The sequence below is a fragment of the Pollachius pollachius genome (assembly GCF_949987615.1).
Source record: "Pollachius pollachius genome assembly, chromosome: 20".
In the NCBI taxonomy this organism is placed as follows: Eukaryota; Metazoa; Chordata; class Actinopteri; order Gadiformes; family Gadidae; genus Pollachius; species Pollachius pollachius.
The window spans coordinates 7224763-7242819 of NC_136953.1; the positions used below are offsets into that span (position 1 = coordinate 7224763).

Below are 18057 nucleotides of genomic sequence, written 5' to 3' on the forward strand. Positions count from 1 at the left end.
CATCCTGCTCTTCATCTCCTTTTTCACTCGCCCTCTTCCTCTCCCTCCTCCTCCATTTAAGCATCTCATGTCAGGGCTCAACAAACCATGAGACAGAACCACTGCATCACTTTCCCTCAAAAAAGGCAGCTCGGATAGTCAAATGCTAGCAGCGGCTGGGTCGTGAACACATCTCCATCTATATCCATATCAGAGGGTGTGAGGTGCAGAGATCTTAATGTGCTGGGAGTGACTTGGCACCCTGGGGAGAAGCCGACGCCACTGACATTCTGAGAGATCCAGCATATAAAATCTTAAGGCCCATAAATAAAGCGATGCACAGAGTGAGGACGAAGATGGATGCTGAATACATTACTGCAGAGGGTGCTGCTTAGGAGATATTCACTGTGGTCGCTTCATGAATAACAAAACTGTTGTTTTGGAGCATGATTTCTTTTCAATATTTCGCCATTAAAGGGGTAGTTCGGAATTTTGTACATAGGGCCTGATTCCCAAGTGAGCCTTGGTGTTCTTTATCAGTGGAGACAGTTTTCAACACATTTCATTCAGTCCTTCTGGTTGCAGAGTTCGCAAGTGCTAGGCTAGCGCACGGCAACGGGCAATGCTAGCCTGCTATTAAAAACAGTCTTACCCACTCCAGAGTACACCCGAGGTAAATTAATTATAACGACAGACTATAGATTTAAATGTCTGTTTATAGAATAGTGTTAGAAATAAAACCAACTTTGCATTGCATTGCATTTTGAGGGAATTGCTGGGTCTCAGCAGCAGTGTTATATTCCTGGTAGAAGGCTACGGCAGCGGCGGACTGATACCTAGGTTACTGGCTCTAATTTTTTTTTACCTGCCGCTGTCATTGCTACAGACGCAGAGTACAGTGAACGAAGGAATTCTATTATCGTATTCAATTAACAAAATATGGCCACGTTTGGAGGACTTAGCGATGCGTCTGCTTTTGAAGACGATTATGAGGAATTCGTTGTATCCAACGAACCGTACATGTACGAGCCGGAATACACGGATGAAGAACTGAGAGAGATGGATGCTCAAAGGGCAGAACGAGAAAGAGCGTCTTTAGAGACAGCCCCCGCTGGAGCTGCAGTAGAGAACCTGGAAAGAACAACGGGAGACTGGTGGTGCCAGTGCAGAAAATGTATTCAAATGCCGACAGAGGACGAATGTTTTTGCTGCAAGGAGTGGGACTTAGTCATCCCACAGATGCAAGAGCTGGAGCTGGACACTAGTTTTCAGGATCTCGATGTGTCTGGGCATAGCGCCTCCCGAGACAGAGCAATCTGCATTACGGACCACCAGGCCCTTCCACCAGGACTTTCCCCTTCTAAATCGAGGAGTGCTGGAAACATTCTTCTCCTTTGATAAAATAAATTGGAAAAGAAGCTGGTCCCAACGGCCAGTTGTCAATGTTGTAAGTGTGCAATCCTCAACAAAATGTAATTATGTGTTGCCATGCATGAACATACCATATATAATAATTTAATTGATTTATTAAAGTCCAATCAATCAATCAAATATTATATATGGTATATTCATACATGGACTTCAAGTCTGCTTTATTATAGGCTAGGCCTACTCTTTACCCTTGATGTAGGCCTACTACCACAGCCTCCGTCTAAAGATGCTGAGGCTGATGGAGAAAGCTTAGAATAACTAGCCAGCTATTATTTTTTATTAACTAAAACAGTTTCTTATTGACAATACTGATCTGGTTCAAAAGGTCCCACCAGGACTAAAGGAAAAAAAAAAAAAACACACAAGCGTGACTTACTTGGACAAAAAAAAACGTTTTTACTGTATAGGCATAGGCCGTAGGCTTTTAGCCTGATCAATTCAGCAAATCAGTCTACCACCATGAACAGCAGTAGGGCCATTGTCTCTATGTGGTCTATTACCATAGTGTAGCTGTCTTTGGTAAGAGCTAACTTGTTTTCCTTCTTGTTTTAGGCAGTACCGATTGGTGGCTTACAGAATCGTTCTTGAGTGGGGGTTGACAGGAACACAGCTGGGAAGAGGAAACCGACGTGTTCTTCCATCCTGTGTAGTGACCAGCATCCGAAACAAATACCCTTCGGCCACTGGACAATATGTTGGCTTCAGGGAAGCACAAGATGCTCTAAGATTGTTCTGAACACAACACTACTGTAGGCTACTAGAAAACATTTGCTACTGCACCAAATCCTTTATTTCAAACACAGAAAGAACACATACATTTGGTTACAGATGACACAATACGATTGTGAAGATACTTTGTATAATTTTACTTTTTTATATAAACAATTGCACCGAAGAGGAGATTTCAACAGAGTTCTAATGTTTACAGTAACATTTTAATAACAATGTACGTTATTAAAAAAATAAGTTTGCTGTTGACCTTTTGTCTTTTTACTATTTTACTAATATCTCTAATATTTGTCTGTTTGCAGACAGTATTTAGCACCACAGTAAACTACATTTAGTTAGTTAAACTACTTTCATTTTCCCCTTTTAATCAGTTTTTAAAACGGGAGACGTGCTCTGCAATACTCTGATCTTTGTCCGGTCTTGGAGTGGTGGCTATGTTGTCGGATATAGTAGCTGGTTGCTGGATATAAAAATGTGGATCTGCAAACTTCGCAGTAGGACCCGTGCGCCTTTCCAGGACCCGCTCCACCAAATCCTTCCTGAATGTCTGCGTGGTTGGCTCGTACCTCTTCTTGGCAACCCATCTTTTAGTTTGTTTGGGAAAAACCAAATTGTATCTCGGAGTCCCTGAGGGAGACAAAATGCACAACAACACACAGTAAATTTACAGTGTACTTAGGCTTACAAGGCTTACAATTTTGCTGTTATCTATTATGTGTAGGCTTACCATCACTGGTCGTTGCTTGTTGACGGCCAACATTCTCGTTGTTGTCGGCCAACATTCTCGTTGTTGTCCATCACAGAGAGTAGGGTGCGTGCCTTCATAGAGCTGTAGGCGAAGTGAAGCCTCTTCTCAGTGTACTTCAGCATTGCACTGTGGTACACTTCCAGGGCTCCTGCAGTTTATATTAGTTGGTTATTACCTTGTGAATGGTATCCAGAAGGTTTATATTCAAAAATAGTTTGTATACCGATGTTGGACAGTCTATGCCTTTATTCATTCAATCAAACAGTTACACAGTAGAAACTCTCAATGGCAGATGTGCTAATATCTAAAGCACTCATGGCAGCATGAGTGCTTTAGATATTAATGCTCTACTATTTTAAGTAGAGCATTACAAAAATATATTTTATTCGATAATTCAAGTTGTGTGAATGCTCAACTAATTGATAGCAGCAAACATACCTGTATGTTGGAAGAGATTGATGTGGTTGAGGTCTTTCAACAGGTTCTTGTTCAGGACGTGGTCTGACAGTGTCTTGAATGCAGCAGAGTCGGTTTGCAGCCATTTCTTCCGTCTCTGCTGCTCTTCAGTGAGGTCCTGGTGGTAGCAAGTCCTCTCCTGTCCGTCTTCCTCCCAGCAATGTATGCCACAAATGTGATGGAGAACGGACGTCCAGCGGCGTTTCAACTCCTGCCAAACCACCGTTTTTCAGGGACAAACACAGACATTATACAAAAAACCTGAAGTACAGAAAACAAATAAAAACATCTAATGAACTTGCCTCTACATCACCCCCGCATGACTGGCAAGACCACCACAGGTGATTAGTAATTGCCTTTAGCCAAGGCTGCAGATCGTTGTTTTTTTTGTTGTTTGCAGCCGCAGTCAACTTCTTCCTCAGTCCTAAGAATTAAAAGGACAATGAGGGCAGGGATGAGAGAAGAGGGGGTGGGGGAGGTTTCAACAGAGTCTGATCGCATTTAGTAAAAAGCTTACCTTTCGCAACATGCCACGGGTCAAACTGATGCTGGATGTCAGAGTAGGTCTCTCTCATAAGCTTCCTGATAGAAGGAGAGCGGTCTGTAGTGATGACATCCACTCAAACTCCTGCCTGAAGCAAACGGTCCAGACCCCCTTCGAAACCCCAGTGTCTCCATGGCTGGTGAACTGGTCGCCTCTGTAACCTTTGTAATGACAATCAGTGTATGTTATGAGCAACTACTTCACATTCCACCAATCACTCAATTGCCCCCCCCCCCGCGCCCACCCCCAAACACGTACAACTGCAATGAAAGTAGACATTATATACATTTCTGTCTATTTACCTGAATTAAATCAACCGTGATGATTTCCTGTGTTTCATTACTCATGAAACTGTATGTAGTATACTTGGCACTAAATCCAGGTGAATCCGAACGACCATCACCGCAGATTGAAATCCCTCTACAAACTGTACTTGTAGATTGCGCATTATCTCTTCGTGATGGTCACGGTATGCACTCAATCACTGGTATGAGGTAGGTGGATTGCAGGGTGTAAAATGTAGCCTTCTTTGGAATTTGGAGATTCAGTAGTTCAGCCCAATCAAAGATTTCTGTGTAAGTTGAACCTGTGAACAGGATGAATGAGGCAACCAGCAGGTTGTTTTCGGGCATTCCACGCAGTTGAGAACATGACTCCCATTCACCCGAGTGTCCTTTCATACAGCTCCACTTGATGTGTATGCGGGTCCCACTAGTGGTCACTTGCTTGTCTTCCTCTTCAATTAAAACTCCACACTGGTGGCATGTTGTGAAGAGCTGCATTAGCTTGGACTCGTTGACTATCCACTTTTTTTTCTGACCAGTTCTTGGCTCCTGCAGCCGAGAGTATGTCAGAGCTGAAGGAGCTTGATGTGCTGCACAGTGGAACAAAGCTCCTGTCAACTGGATGACTTGAAGAGGCCTCAATTGAGCTCATACTCTGGTCTAGTGGGTTGTCATCTTCCGCTACTGTTTTTTCCTAATTTAGAAACAACAAAATTCAAATGAATATGCAAATATATCTACTGTTTCAATAGTGTAGTGGACAACAGATGTCTATTGCCGGTGAGCCTAAGAGCAGAGAGACCGTATTAAATGTAACTGTGAACATGAATTAGACAAGTTATTGTTACATTTTTAAGATACTGCATTGTCCTTTTATAAGAGCGTATAATCAATGTCATCAGTGATTGAAGTCATAAATGTCAAACAACTAGCAGTATTTATTTGAGTTCAATCTCTTACTAGTGCTGATGGCATTTGGATTTCCTTTGGCTGGCCTGATGCTGCACTGGGGGTCACCTATACAAAAAACATGAATGCAATGAAAATACAGTTGTTGTCACAGATCACAATATGAATGAAACGATCATATAAATCACAAAATTACCTCAATTGACCTCCAATTTCTGAGAGGACGGAAGGCAAAATAGAAACCAGATGAAGAACGCAGTTTCTGCGGGCGTGGCGAAGCCTGTTCTGGAGTGGAGATGAACATCTTCAGTGCACCAGAACACTCAGTTGAGTCCTTGGATGATACTGGTCCGGAGGAGTCCTTTTTAGGGGTGGACTGTGGTACAGTGCACACCTCATGTGTTTCCTTTTCAGATAACAATAAGATATAAAAATTAAATGTATTACAACACACAACATAAAGACAAATAAACAACTTTCATGGATTTTAAAGTCGATCAAATTCCAGTACAGCTGTACAGTAGGCCTACGAGGTTTGAGAGACTGTTGGACCAATTCATAAACCACTACACTTCAAAGTTGCTAATCGATGGCTGCATCCATGATTGTTGCCTGTAGGCCATGCACAGAAGCCTCTTCTGTTGCCAATGCAATATGTTTTGCCCCAAAGTTACAGTACAAAAGGTTAGCATAAACTCATGCTCTTGTTCTGGAATATATCCTATATGTTTAAAAGATTCTCTCTCCCCCTCTCCCTCTGACACCCACACAGGCCCTGGCCCTGGCCCTGAGAGACACACACACACACACACACACACACACACACACACACACACACACACAATCGCTTTTGTCCTGATGTGAACTCTCTGCCAGGGAAGTTTGCATGTACACTTTACGAGCTTACATTACTTTTCTATCAGCAATTACCTAAAGTTAGCAATTAGCCATTCAGGTACCAAGTGTGTAGCTATACCATTAGCTAACGTTGTCACTCTCCAAAATGCATTGAACTGTAACTATACCGCTATGTCCACTAACGTTGTCATCATGAATCTATCAGTAGGCTAACATTATGAAAGGGGCATGCTTTATTAGCTAGAGTAGCCAACCAAAAGTTATTACCTGTTCATCAGTGGCTGTTGGTGCATTTGAAAAGACGGATGGCACCGCATTCGATTTCAGCGATGCCTTGCTCTTTAGATTGCTTGGTTTCTCAAAGTCGTCCGGTCTGAAATGATCGCTACAAATTTTCCAATTGCGAGCAGTTTCCGCCGGTGTTTTGATGTCCAAGCCAGCAGCAACAAGCCACAGTTGAGTCCTTTCTGGATCTCGCAATGGAAATTGGTGGAAACTTTGTGGTGCCCATCTGTAGCGTTTATTTCTACAATTGCTAAATGCACACTGAACCACCATGTTGCCGAGTCGTTCAATCCGCTTCTGTCCCACGCTTCTCTGTTTACTTTCTGCTGTAGTGATTCGGTTACACATCTAACCGGAGCAAAGTAAAATTCCGCTGCTGCTGAGAAAGTAGTCCCTCGATGATTCATGCGATGCGTGGTTAGTTTTATTTCTAACATTATTCTATCAACACAGACATTTAAATCTATAGTCTGTTGTTATAAATGATTTACCTCGGGTGTACTCTGGAGTGGGTAAGACTGTTTTTAATAGCAAGCTAGCATTGCCCGTTGCCGTGCGCTAGCCTAGCACGAGCGAACTCTGCAACTAGAAGGACTGAATGAAATGTGTTGAAAACTGTCTTCACTGATAAAGAACATCAAGGCTGACTTGGGAATCAGGCCCTATGTCCAATATTCCGAACTACCCCTTTAATGCCGATAAAATAGCATTGCAACTGTGATTCAGTGATTGTGACTTTATGAACTGAAGGAACGTTCTGGGTTGATTTCCATATATATATTGTTATACCACTGGGGAGGCATGCTAACCCGGTTAGCTTAACCACATGAGATAGCAACATATTTCACATTGTCCGATACCATTGCTCTTCTTAGCTTCCTGCTAAACTGGTGTTTTCTGGCACAAAACAAAACAAAACACAAAGACACGCTACAAAATTGTGTGTATGCAGTGTGTGTGTGTGTGTGTGTGTGTGTGTGTGTGTGTGTGTGTGTGTGTGTGTGTGTGTGTGTGTGAGACACAAGTGGGTCTTAGAGAGAGGGAGAGAGAATCGATAATACTGGAATGTCCGGCTGAATCACCTCTCACTCACATTTGCACACACTCACATTTATTTACGCAATTTAAGTGTCTCGTTGCTCAACAGAAGTGAAAAGTGTGTGTGCGTGCGTGCGTGCGCGTGTGCATGTGCGTGTGTGTGTGTGTGTGTGTGTGTGTGTGTGTGTGTGTGTGTGTGTGTGTGTGTGTGTGTGTGTGTGTGTGTGTGTGTGTGTGTGTGTGTGTGTGTGTGTGTGTGTGGCGGGTGTGGCGTGTGAGACAAACACATTGTGTCGGCCACTTGTGTCGGCAAATGACTTCACCGCTGGTTAGAGTCGCCTTGGTCTCTCACAGGTCCTCAGACTGCAGAGGAAACACGAAGGGCCGGGACCTTTGAGTGTTTCGCTCAACAGGACGGGGTCTCCGCGGTTGCTATGGGTTACCGGATGTATTCCCATTGGATCGCCTTGTGTCAATGTTGGTTAGTTCACATGTTAGACGTGCATGTGAACTACTCTAAGTGCAGCTCAGTGACTATGTGACACATTCCTCTGAGTCAGCAAAAAAAAAACATGACTCCGCCCCCCTCTAGCCCACTGTCCCCCAATAGGAGATAAGGATCCGGATGATGCGGCAGAAGAGGAACCACAACAGGAAGGCTTGTGTAATGGGGAACTTGGACATGAAGTGCTTCTTCAGTATTTATTCAGGTCCACTCCAGTTCAAGTGGATGTCGTGTGTGTGTGTGTGTGTGTGTGTGTGTGTGTGTGTGTGTGTGTGTGTGTGTGTGTGTGTGTGTGTGTGTGTGTGTGTGTGTGTGTGTGTGTGTGTGTGTGTGTGTGTGTGTGTGTGTGTGTGTGTGTGTGTGTGTGTGTGCGCCTGTGTCCTTCCCTAGTTGCCATATATCATTTGGGGTTGCGTGCATGTGTGTCTGCTCGTACGTGTGCACACTTACCTTGTTGCCGCATATCATGAAGTGGTGTGTGTGTGTGTCCTCACCTCATTGCCGTACATCATGAGGTGGTGTGTGGTGATGAGGGCCTTGAAGACCACCACCCAGCTGGAGTTGGCGGTCCTCTCGAACAGCGTGTCGGCCAGCTGGGGGATGCTCACGTTCATCTCATTGGTGCAGTGGATCAAGTCTGGTACACACACACACACAGAAGGCATTGGTTAGGAAAACATTTTCATTACTAATGTGCCTCCATCACGCGTGCACACACACGCACACGCACACACACGTGCCAAATTGGCAAAGGTCAAACCTTTTTGGTTTAGTTACATGTAAGAGTGATGGTTAACGGTTAACATGCCACGACCACGAATAACAATTACCCCAGCCTCAAACACTGCGACAATTGCGCCATTCTAACGGTGTTGTCACTTCCTGTGTGCCAATCATCTAATGCAATAGTTCTCCTTTCAGACCTCTCCCAGCCTCCCCACTGGAATGTACCAACTGATCTAACCATCCTACATCTGGCTGGTGACCACTCCCACTTGTGATATCACTAGAGGGTAGGTTAATCAACACCATGTTTTCAGACTGGGGACAATGGAAGCCTTTTCCTTAGCGTCATCGCTAATGCGTGGCTGGCGCCATGACAACGGAAAGGGCTGAGGAAGAGGAGGGTGATTGCGTCGGCAAGTGGTGTTCTGTACACCATCGTACCAACGTTGGGTACACACCTGCCTGGACAGACACACCGTGACGTTTGTGTACACACACACACACACACACACACACACACACACTTTCCCTCCCCTTCCCTCATGGATTCTCACGACAAGATATTGTAGGCTGTTGGTCCTCCCACATGGTAACTACGGTAACACGTTCTCATTAGAGCTCTGCTAGACTGGAGGCAATCACAATCACACACACACACACAGTCTACCACATATTTCAACTATTTTGCTTGAGTCAGAGAATTACCCTCTTAAGAGCGTGTGCAATCACGCACAAGGGCGCATAAACAAACCCACAATCTCACACACACACACACACACACACACACTCCTAAAGTCTTCGGCCTCCTCAATGTGTCTAGAAGCGACCACCAGACCACATTAATATTACCAGGCAAACTGGAGTAATGTGTTTTGACATTATTGTATAATACCCTCCATTAGGCTAACTAGGGCCAGAGGCTGCCAAGTACGCCAGCGTTGCATGATAGGTACCAGAGTTCAACCGAAATACAGCCTCCAAAAGATCGAGAATAATTACCTACAACAGTTAACAATTACCTTGGCCAATGGCTTTTAACAATTAAAAACCAGGGTGAAAAAACACCTTAAACAATGAATACTTTCTTGGAAACTATTAACAATGCAATGGCACAAACCGAATGATTACATAAAGCCATTAACCTGATTAATTTACCCACAACAACCATCCTTACAACTTACTTACAACTCCCTACAGCACTTGAAATCTTGGGAGATCCTCCTTGTGTCTTTTCCAAGAACACGACCCAATAAAGGACGCCAGCTACACTACACTACATCATGCTATGCTACATAAAGCTATGCTGCATCATGCTATGCTAGATTATGCTTTGCTACATAAAGCTATGCTATATCATGCTATGCTACATTATGCTAAGATACCCTGAGGCCTAAGCTATGCTACTCAACGTTACACTACGCTTTGCTACGCTACACTATGCTATGCTACTACAATATGATACACAGCGCTTGTGCCTCCAGAGTACTGTGCCAAAGGTACTGTGGATATATAAACACACCATTAAAGGTATTGGTTCTGGAGAGAGTGTACAGGGTGTGTTATTAAGTAAAGTGTGGGTTATTAATGCAGTAGACAGACAGAGACAGCTGGCTCAGTTTAATACATTGCCCTCAAACATCTCTCTCTCCTAATTTCTATCCTTCCCTCGTTTCCTTTTTTGAAACCCTCACTCTCTACCGTCTGTCTACGGGATTCTTAATGCAGATGGACGGACTAATCTCTCTTTCTCCCCATTTTTCAATGTCCCTCTACCTTTATCATGCCTTCTCTTTCTCTTCTCCATCCCTCTCTCTCTCTCTCTCCCTCACCATCTCGTCTTTCTCTCCCTCCACCCCCTCTCTCTGAGAGGGTAAAGGAGGAGACGGAGATAGAGAGACAGAGACAGAGAGCAAGAGAGAAAGAGAAACAGAACATAATAAAATAACTGATTCGCTCTGTTGGGAATTTGTGTGCGTGTTTGTGTCTCTCTCTCTCCTCGTCAACAAAAGCCAAGAATTCTCCCAGCACCCTCTTCTCCTTCTCCTCCTCTCCAACTTACCACAGAAACTAGGCCAGGGCACTCCCGTCGCTTTACTTTACTATAGTACATATCATGGTACTATATCCCCTAGCCAGCTATATCAAACATCCATATCCGTCCGTCTACCCAGCGTGGCTGGGCTCTCTTTGCCAGACGATCCATCTCCTCCATTCTGTCTGTCCGTTTGGCCTTTGAAGTGCATCCATCACGTCTTCCCTTAAATTCCATCACTCTCTCTCTCTGAGGTCCACCTCTCCCGCCCTCTCCTCCACCCTCCCTCCCTCGGAGAGTCATCTCCAGCGCTCCTCTCCTCTGAATTCTGTCAGTCTCTCCTCTCTTACTGTCGCCATCTCTGAATTCCCTCCTCTGAATTCTATCTTTCTCTTTCCTCTGATTTCTATATCTCTTTCTCTTATGAATAATATCTTTCTCTCCCTCCTCGGGATTCTCTCTCTATTCTGAAGCCAATCTATCTCTTGTTTCCCCTCCCCCTCCCAGCTCCCTTAAATTCCACCTCCCACCTTTCTGACTTCAATCCGTCCCCTTCTTTTCGGTATTCACCCTCTCCAACGCTCCTCCGAAGGACATCTCTCCCACCCTCTCTCGCGCAAATCTATCTTTCACTCCTCTGAATTCAATCCATGTCCCTCTCCTCCCCTCTCCCCCCTCCCTCAGAGACAGGGATGCTCCATCAACCCCAGGTACAGAGCTCTCAGCATCAGACAACCCTCCTCCTCCTCCTCCTCCTCCTCCTCCTCCTCCACCCTGCTGCTGCACAGCAGGCATCTCCAACCAACCGACCCCGGATAAACTCATCTGATTAATGAGCCGTTGCTTCTTCTCAGCATCCGACACCACGACATTACGTTCCTGAATTCACTGCTGTCCTGTTCCCCTCCGCTCACACTGCGGGGAGGAACTTCCATACCGCACCGTCCGTCAAATCCTCACACAACAGGGAACCCCTTAAACCTGTGTAATGTGTTTTCAAATAGGGTTTCTGTTTTTCACACCATTTCGTTCGGCTTCACACAACGGAACATCACGAGGTATTTAAGAACCATCCATTGCTGACATCACACTGTGGGCGTGTCCAGACGGCCGGGAGGAGCTGTTTAGTGGACGGTATAGGCAGGCTAGAGCTGATCTCTCCGTCGTGATTGGACACGCCGACTTGTGATGTCACAAAGGGATAGATACTACTGATTAACCAATGTACTGTATGTATTTGGTATATGTGAGTCACAGTTGTGTTTCCATTGTTACTGTGCATCCCGCTTATTATGGCATCTTGTGTCCCCATTTATTGATTATAGAGTTAGTGTATCCTCAAGTTGAAAGAATTCGACAATGTTAACTTAACTTGCCCACGCAAAAAGGCCTAACATTTAAACCAATCAAACAACTCTGTTCCCTCTTCGTTGAAGCCTTCTGCATTTTAACAAACAGCATGCTAACACACCACTGGCTGGCCTGCCGGTTTTTTAGAGCGATCAATCATCTCACAGTGCTCCCATGCTTACATCCGTTTGACTTGGAAATACGTCACAGCGAGGAAGTAAAACAAGTACTTGCTGGATCTCAGCCAATCAGTGAGCTTTGTATAAGTACTCTTGTTTATGGTTTGCCTTTACACCCTTATCAAAGTAAATACACAAGTCTTTTGGTTGTTCTGTTTTTAATACCTCTATTTCCTGTATATCCCTTGTTTCAATGTACAGCAGTTTATTACATTTAATTGCACGGATTGAGCTTCTTGGTTATTTATTGTTTATGGAACATTTCAATATATAAAGTATATTTTTGAAGGGTATCCAAATAGTTTAACTTTATTGTATGTAGAAGATGGAGGGGTTCCTGTTTGGCTACCAAGATGCCAAACAAGGAAATCTGTTTCAGCAGTGAAATAGCTGGCTCTGGGTTTGAGTCAGACGGAACGTCGTAAACGTATCAAAACATACACTTGGGTTTAGGTTAGCATTGTGTATGCATACACGTGTGTTTTACTGTGCATACATGTGTGTCTGTCTGGGATTGATTATTCCAGAAGGGAGTACAAGCCCTAGTATGGACAGCAGGAGAGGGAGTAGGCCATTTTAATCTGTCTCAGATTAAGTACCCAACAGACACCCAGCGCAGTTCAGTCTGGGACAATAGTAGCACTACTGAAGGCCACAGCACCTCAAACTACAGAAATTCGTTTGAAGTAACATCCACATTTGAGAACTGTCTGTTCTCGAATACTAATATTAGTATTAGATCTTTTGCTTTCACTTCACTGTTGTGAGGTTATGAACAAATTGATTTGTTATTAGACATCTTCAGAATTTTACTTCAGAAGTGTCAATCGACCTTCCTCCATGCCTGTCTCTCTCTCTTTATCTGTCTGTCTGAGTCTGCTTGTCTGTCTGTCTGTCTGAGTCTGCCTGCCTGCCTGTCTGTCTCTGTCCCAACTGTTTCCCATGAAACTGCAATACATCCTTGAGTTAACAGCATAACATATTGCTAGAGGCATTACACGATAAAGCTACATCAACAGAATTCTGCCATTGTGTCTCTCCCTTTCTAATTATTTTAGGCTAACAAAATGCCCGCTGTAATTTAACAATGCATTAATTAATTATAAATTCTGTGTGATAATGTCTGGCCTATGAAAGTGGTAACGCTGTCTTGTATGAGTGCGAGTGTCGAACACATTCGCATTTGAAGTCAACCAGAGGCTCCAAAAGAGCACGTCTAAAAATAACCTGACAACAATGCACACCTCAAGAGACACCTTGGGACAGTATCAGCCTCTATTTACCCACATACTTCCCTTGTCCTCAAACCAGCTCTCTTTCACACGCCCACGCACACACCCAATCTCTGACGTGTACACCGAACGCGGGCCACGTGTCAGCAGTATGCACCACCGCACCTCCATGATGATCTGACCCTGCGGCTCGCCTTCCAACCATACACAGAGAACCCTGATGTAGTTTATACATCAGGTTTTTTATACGCACTTCATCATGGTTTACAGTAAAATTAATGATCAACACAATGAATCATCGCTGTTTATTTGGTTGTGATGTATTAATAAGTTCAAATGGTTAGGTACACCTGAGTATATGAGCTGAGATTATTAAAGTGTTGATTTGGAACGCACCCACACACTTTTCAACGGTCTCATTTTAAACACTGAAACCCCTATCTCCCACACACACACACACACACACACACACACACACACACACACACACACGGGCACACAATCAGTGGTCTGCATGCAGTTAGGGGAAGGTTCATCCCCTTTATCTGGCTGCACCTCCAACCAACCCCACCCTCTCCCCACACAACCAGTGGAGAGGGAGACGTGTCTGACTGACTGACTGTCTGTCTGTACCGCACTTTTACTTCCTTTTAATTTGGCATATCCGGACGGCGGTTCATTTAATACTGATTCTCGTGTTCGAAACTGAGCCTTTCAGTTTGATTGTGAGAGTGTAAGAGTGAGAGTGAGAGTGTAAGAATGAGAGTGAGAGTGTAAGAGTGAGAGAGAGTGAGTGTCATTCCGCATCTCTAACAGCTTCTAACAGCCCCCCTCTAAATAACTGCAGTTTATTCTTAAGCTGTCTGAATGAAAGCCAGGCTCCTCTTGGCTTTTGTATAGAGGCCATGATTAAAAAAGGCCCAACCGCCAATTAAAAAAACAGAACCTAACCAAAAAAAACAAACAAATAGAGGAAATAATTGTTTCTATCAACAACCCCTCGCTTTTTTACTGATTTGCAGCAAAATGGCCGCCTGCTGTTCCCGTCACTCAAACCGCTTTCCTTTCAGAGTGAACTTCCTCGCCTCGTGGCCGCTTGTGTAGGTAACCATGACAACGGTCAAACCGAGGGCCTGGCGGAAGCCTTGAGCGAAGGGCTCAAGTGATGATGATGTCACAACTTGGCTCTGAACACACACACACACACACACGCCTCCCTCCACCTTGATACACAACTACACACATACAAACATTAATACGTACATGCATACATGCATACATCCATACATACATCCATACATACCAAAACCAGACACACAAACACACACTCTTTTGTACGCCCAGCACTACCAAAGCCCACTGCTGGGTGCCAGTGGGTCTGACAGAGTGGGACCTCTCGCTTATTATGTCTGCATGCAAATGCCAGTCCTGGTGATGTCATAGACTACACACACTGCTGCCAAGACGACCGAAATGGACCAGCGCCAAGGAAAAACCAAACTCAAGAGAGGGAGAGAGAGGGGGAGAGAGAGACGGCGAGGGAGAGTGTTTCCGAGGACTTCTCGTGACCTCACCGTGAGGTCACTGGCTTGCTGAACTTGGGTAGCGATCACGCGCCAACACACGTAGGCCTACATGTTGCGTTCAGCCACGCAGGCCCCTGGCCTGGCCCGCCGGTAAACACACGGCTAGCCGCCGCGGAGAGATCGATGCCTGCTAATGATTAAGCTACTGGGGACGCAAAGTGGCTCCGAGGAAAAGTTGACCGGGCGGGGAGGTTAAACGTCGCCGGTCTCTTTTTTTTTATTTGTACCATTATCTGTAGAGTGGACGCTGATTAAATCAAAGACGAATGTGTGTAGCGCTAAATGAATCCCAACGGCTTAGACACGCATGGTGCACCATCCCAAGCATCACCTCACTTCTATTGCTCATTATAGGTGCGCGTGTTGTTGCATACCACACAAACACGAACTGTAGGCTAGGATTCAATTCTGTGGCGACCCCTAGGCCACCTGACAATAGTGGATTGTCTGGTTTTAGAGGACCACTTCAAAATCAGGTGGGAATCAGCAACTCATCATCACACGTTGTTTTGACGTCACAACATATCATACTGACGTCACAATACATCTTAATTATATCCCACCCTATTGTGAGTGGTGGACGAAGATCGTTGACAACCTGACGAGTCTAATATTTGTTGGAAACCACTGCATAACTCAAGGCTGTAGTTTTTCATGCGCCTACCAGGTTGAAAAATAATCTCTTTCGCCGCCCCCCTTCCCGCATATCGCGCTGGTATTCCTCTGATCAAACCACTGAGATTCTCGCTAACCACTAGAGCGGTCCGCTGGAATGTGCGTTGCGGAACTTGGGGCAGCGAGCGTCCGGGTTCGGTGTGTTACGCTCATGAAAGCCGCTGTTGGCTGACGATCAAAATAAGACAAAGCCTATATGTAATCCCATACTCACAATCCAGATGTTTCTTCTTTGGTCCACTGACTTCATGCGTGGTCGCCTTGCACACCGCCTTGCTGATCCCTGAGCCGGTCATGCTGTGCTGAGCGGCGGCGATCCGGTCCGTGATGGATTGGCCCGACATTCCTCTCTCTAAGCTCCTTTCTTCCACTCAGCTAAAATAGCCCAATAATGATCAAATCGATTGATCGCTCCCTCGGGGATCGTTACGTGACTCCACTCACAAGTACAAGTACCAGCGGTGGGCAAATACACCTCCGGGTGAGGTCGTTTCGGCCACGTTAAGGTTAACGCAGGGAAGTATGTGCCGTGTGATCGCCGTGTGTGACAGGTCACAGGTCGCAATAATCCAAAAGGCAAAGAATGTGTCGAATAAGCTCGGTATTAAACCCCAACATTCAAATCTCAAGCCTGTCCTGACCGGGTGCTCAGCGGTAGGCCGACACTTTTTTTCCCCCACACTAACTTCACCTATGGACTGATAAACAAACGAGTCTAGTCTAAAAAGGGGTTTGTATGAACGTTAGCTAATGTTAGTGTTGCAGGACTCGAACCCGGCGGACACAGTCCCACGGTGGAAGTTGTAAACACTGAAAATCACTTTCTGGCCACAAATGCACATAGCTGGCCCGACTTGTACGTCCTGTCCTTGGTTCAAATAAGCGATTTACAAGTCCGATCAATCACCGAGTAACGAAGAGGGTCCGTTATAAATCAGAGTATTGAGCCCAGCTCTGAACCGGACATCCCGGGTCCTCCACGTCCACTGGTCCACATGAACCCTGGCCCTGGTACCGCAGGGAGTGTTCGCTCTCAGCTCCCCCGAGCGACGAGGGAAAAGTGGTGTGGACTCGAAGAAGGGACTCGTTTAGACTGAACGGGTCCGGTTAGCTCGGGGGTTGGGCAATTGTGTCCGGGTTGCTTTTCCACCAGAAACGAAACGAATGAAGAGTATATTCCTCTTTTAGCTCGCTGGGTTAGCCACCACAATGCTAGTGGGGAATGCAGCCCAGACAGCCAAGCCTCTGGGGTCTGACAGTCCGAAAATCCCGAGTCTGTGGCCCGCCGCCGTGATCCGAGTGACAGGTTTGTTCGCGGATCGCTCTTCCTCCTGCGCCCCCGAGTCTCAACAACTTTTGTCTTCCGCCATGAAGATCGGATCGTTTTTACACATGTTCGGTCGGTTGGATCCCCTGGCGCTCTCCGGGTTAGGGTTGGCGTGTGTATGTGTCTGTGTGTGTGTATGCGTGTATATGTGTGTGCGTGGAAGTCTTTCCCAAGTCGTGGCTTTCGGCACCGCTTTACAACGCCGACTGACTGGCTGCTGCTCCGCCGGACAAAATGGCAGCGTGAAAAAATCAGCTGATCTCGCTCCAAGTCTATTGGACGAGAGCTCCAGACTGTGAGCAGGGTTTTAAGGTGTCTCGGATTGGCGTTGCAAAGGAATGTATGTAGGAAATTATTCAAACAAGACTGTTGTGGGGTGAGGGGATTATAGGCTCGCCTATCTGATTTGACTACCAACAAATAACGGGATCTATTGTAAGGCGCGACCGGTCTCTATTCATCCCACTGGAGGATAGATTAAAACATCTGAATTTAAGGTCGTAATTATTTAATAATAAATGGTGTCCTTGTTTGACTCGAGCTGTGAAACAGAGCATTTAGTACAACAGATGTGCAGAAAATCCACCAGCACAGCACCAATATTTTATTTCACCAGACCTGAATTGTGTGTGTATATAATATATATCGTGAGTTTAACACAAATAAAACATTTCACTCATGTGATGTGCTGCATTTAGATTCTTTGCAATGTGCCCAGACAATAGCCAGGCGTCATTTAAATCCTGCTTGTTCCGTGTGTTTTGTTGGCTACTTGCAAGGAATTGGGTCACAACAGGCAACAGCGGAATGAGGCAAAACCAGATCTGGTCGCCTATACGTGGATTTATGACAGAGACAAACCGAGGAGGAGAAGCAAGTCCCGGTGTGTAGACAACACACACACACACACCGTGTGTGTGTGTGTGTGTGTGTGTTTGCGTGTATGCACGCGCGCGCGTTGTTTCTTTGTTGGTTAGAGCTTGTTGTCCCTGTCTGTGTTCTGTTTAAATATCCACAAGGTTGACACACACGCGCAAATATAAACGCACGGGCGGGCGGTACACACACACATACACACACAAACACATAGTGGAATGATAACGTTCTGGCATTGGGCCAGAAACACTTGCCGGCGATTACTCATTAACGTGTGTGTGTGTGTGTGTGTGTGTGTGTGTGTGTGT

General features: G+C 45.4%; 2 protein-coding genes across 5 annotated transcripts in view; both read right to left on the reverse strand.

Moving 5' to 3' along the window:
* Window positions 1-17136, reverse strand: part of LOC307091229 (phosphatidylinositol-binding clathrin assembly protein) — a 56609-nt gene extending 39473 nt beyond the window's left edge. For 3 of the 4 annotated variants that reach the window (XM_079758160.1, XM_079758162.1, XM_079758161.1), the window contains exons 1-2: window positions 15761-17136; window positions 8261-8403 (exon numbers count right to left, since the gene is read on the reverse strand). In XM_079758160.1, coding sequence (XP_079614286.1) covers window positions 8261-8403; window positions 15761-15890 — 273 coding nt within the window. In that variant the 5' untranslated portion in view covers window positions 15891-17136. The remainder of the gene's footprint in view (window positions 1-8260; window positions 8404-15760) is intronic. The other variant, XM_079758159.1, reaches the window with a different exon arrangement.
* On the reverse strand, window positions 2294-7805 carry LOC307091232 (uncharacterized protein). Its single transcript, XM_079758167.1, has 8 exons — window positions 5277-7805; window positions 5132-5188; window positions 4190-4865; window positions 3861-4048; window positions 3646-3767; window positions 3326-3554; window positions 2867-3035; window positions 2294-2766 (listed from the first exon to the last, which is right to left on the reverse strand). The coding sequence occupies exons 4-7, from the start codon at window positions 3916-3918 to the stop codon at window positions 2869-2871; spliced, it is 576 nt and encodes a 191-aa protein (XP_079614293.1). The 5' UTR covers window positions 3919-4048; window positions 4190-4865; window positions 5132-5188; window positions 5277-7805; the 3' UTR covers window positions 2294-2766; window positions 2867-2868.
* Window positions 17137-18057: the final 921 nt, after the last annotated feature.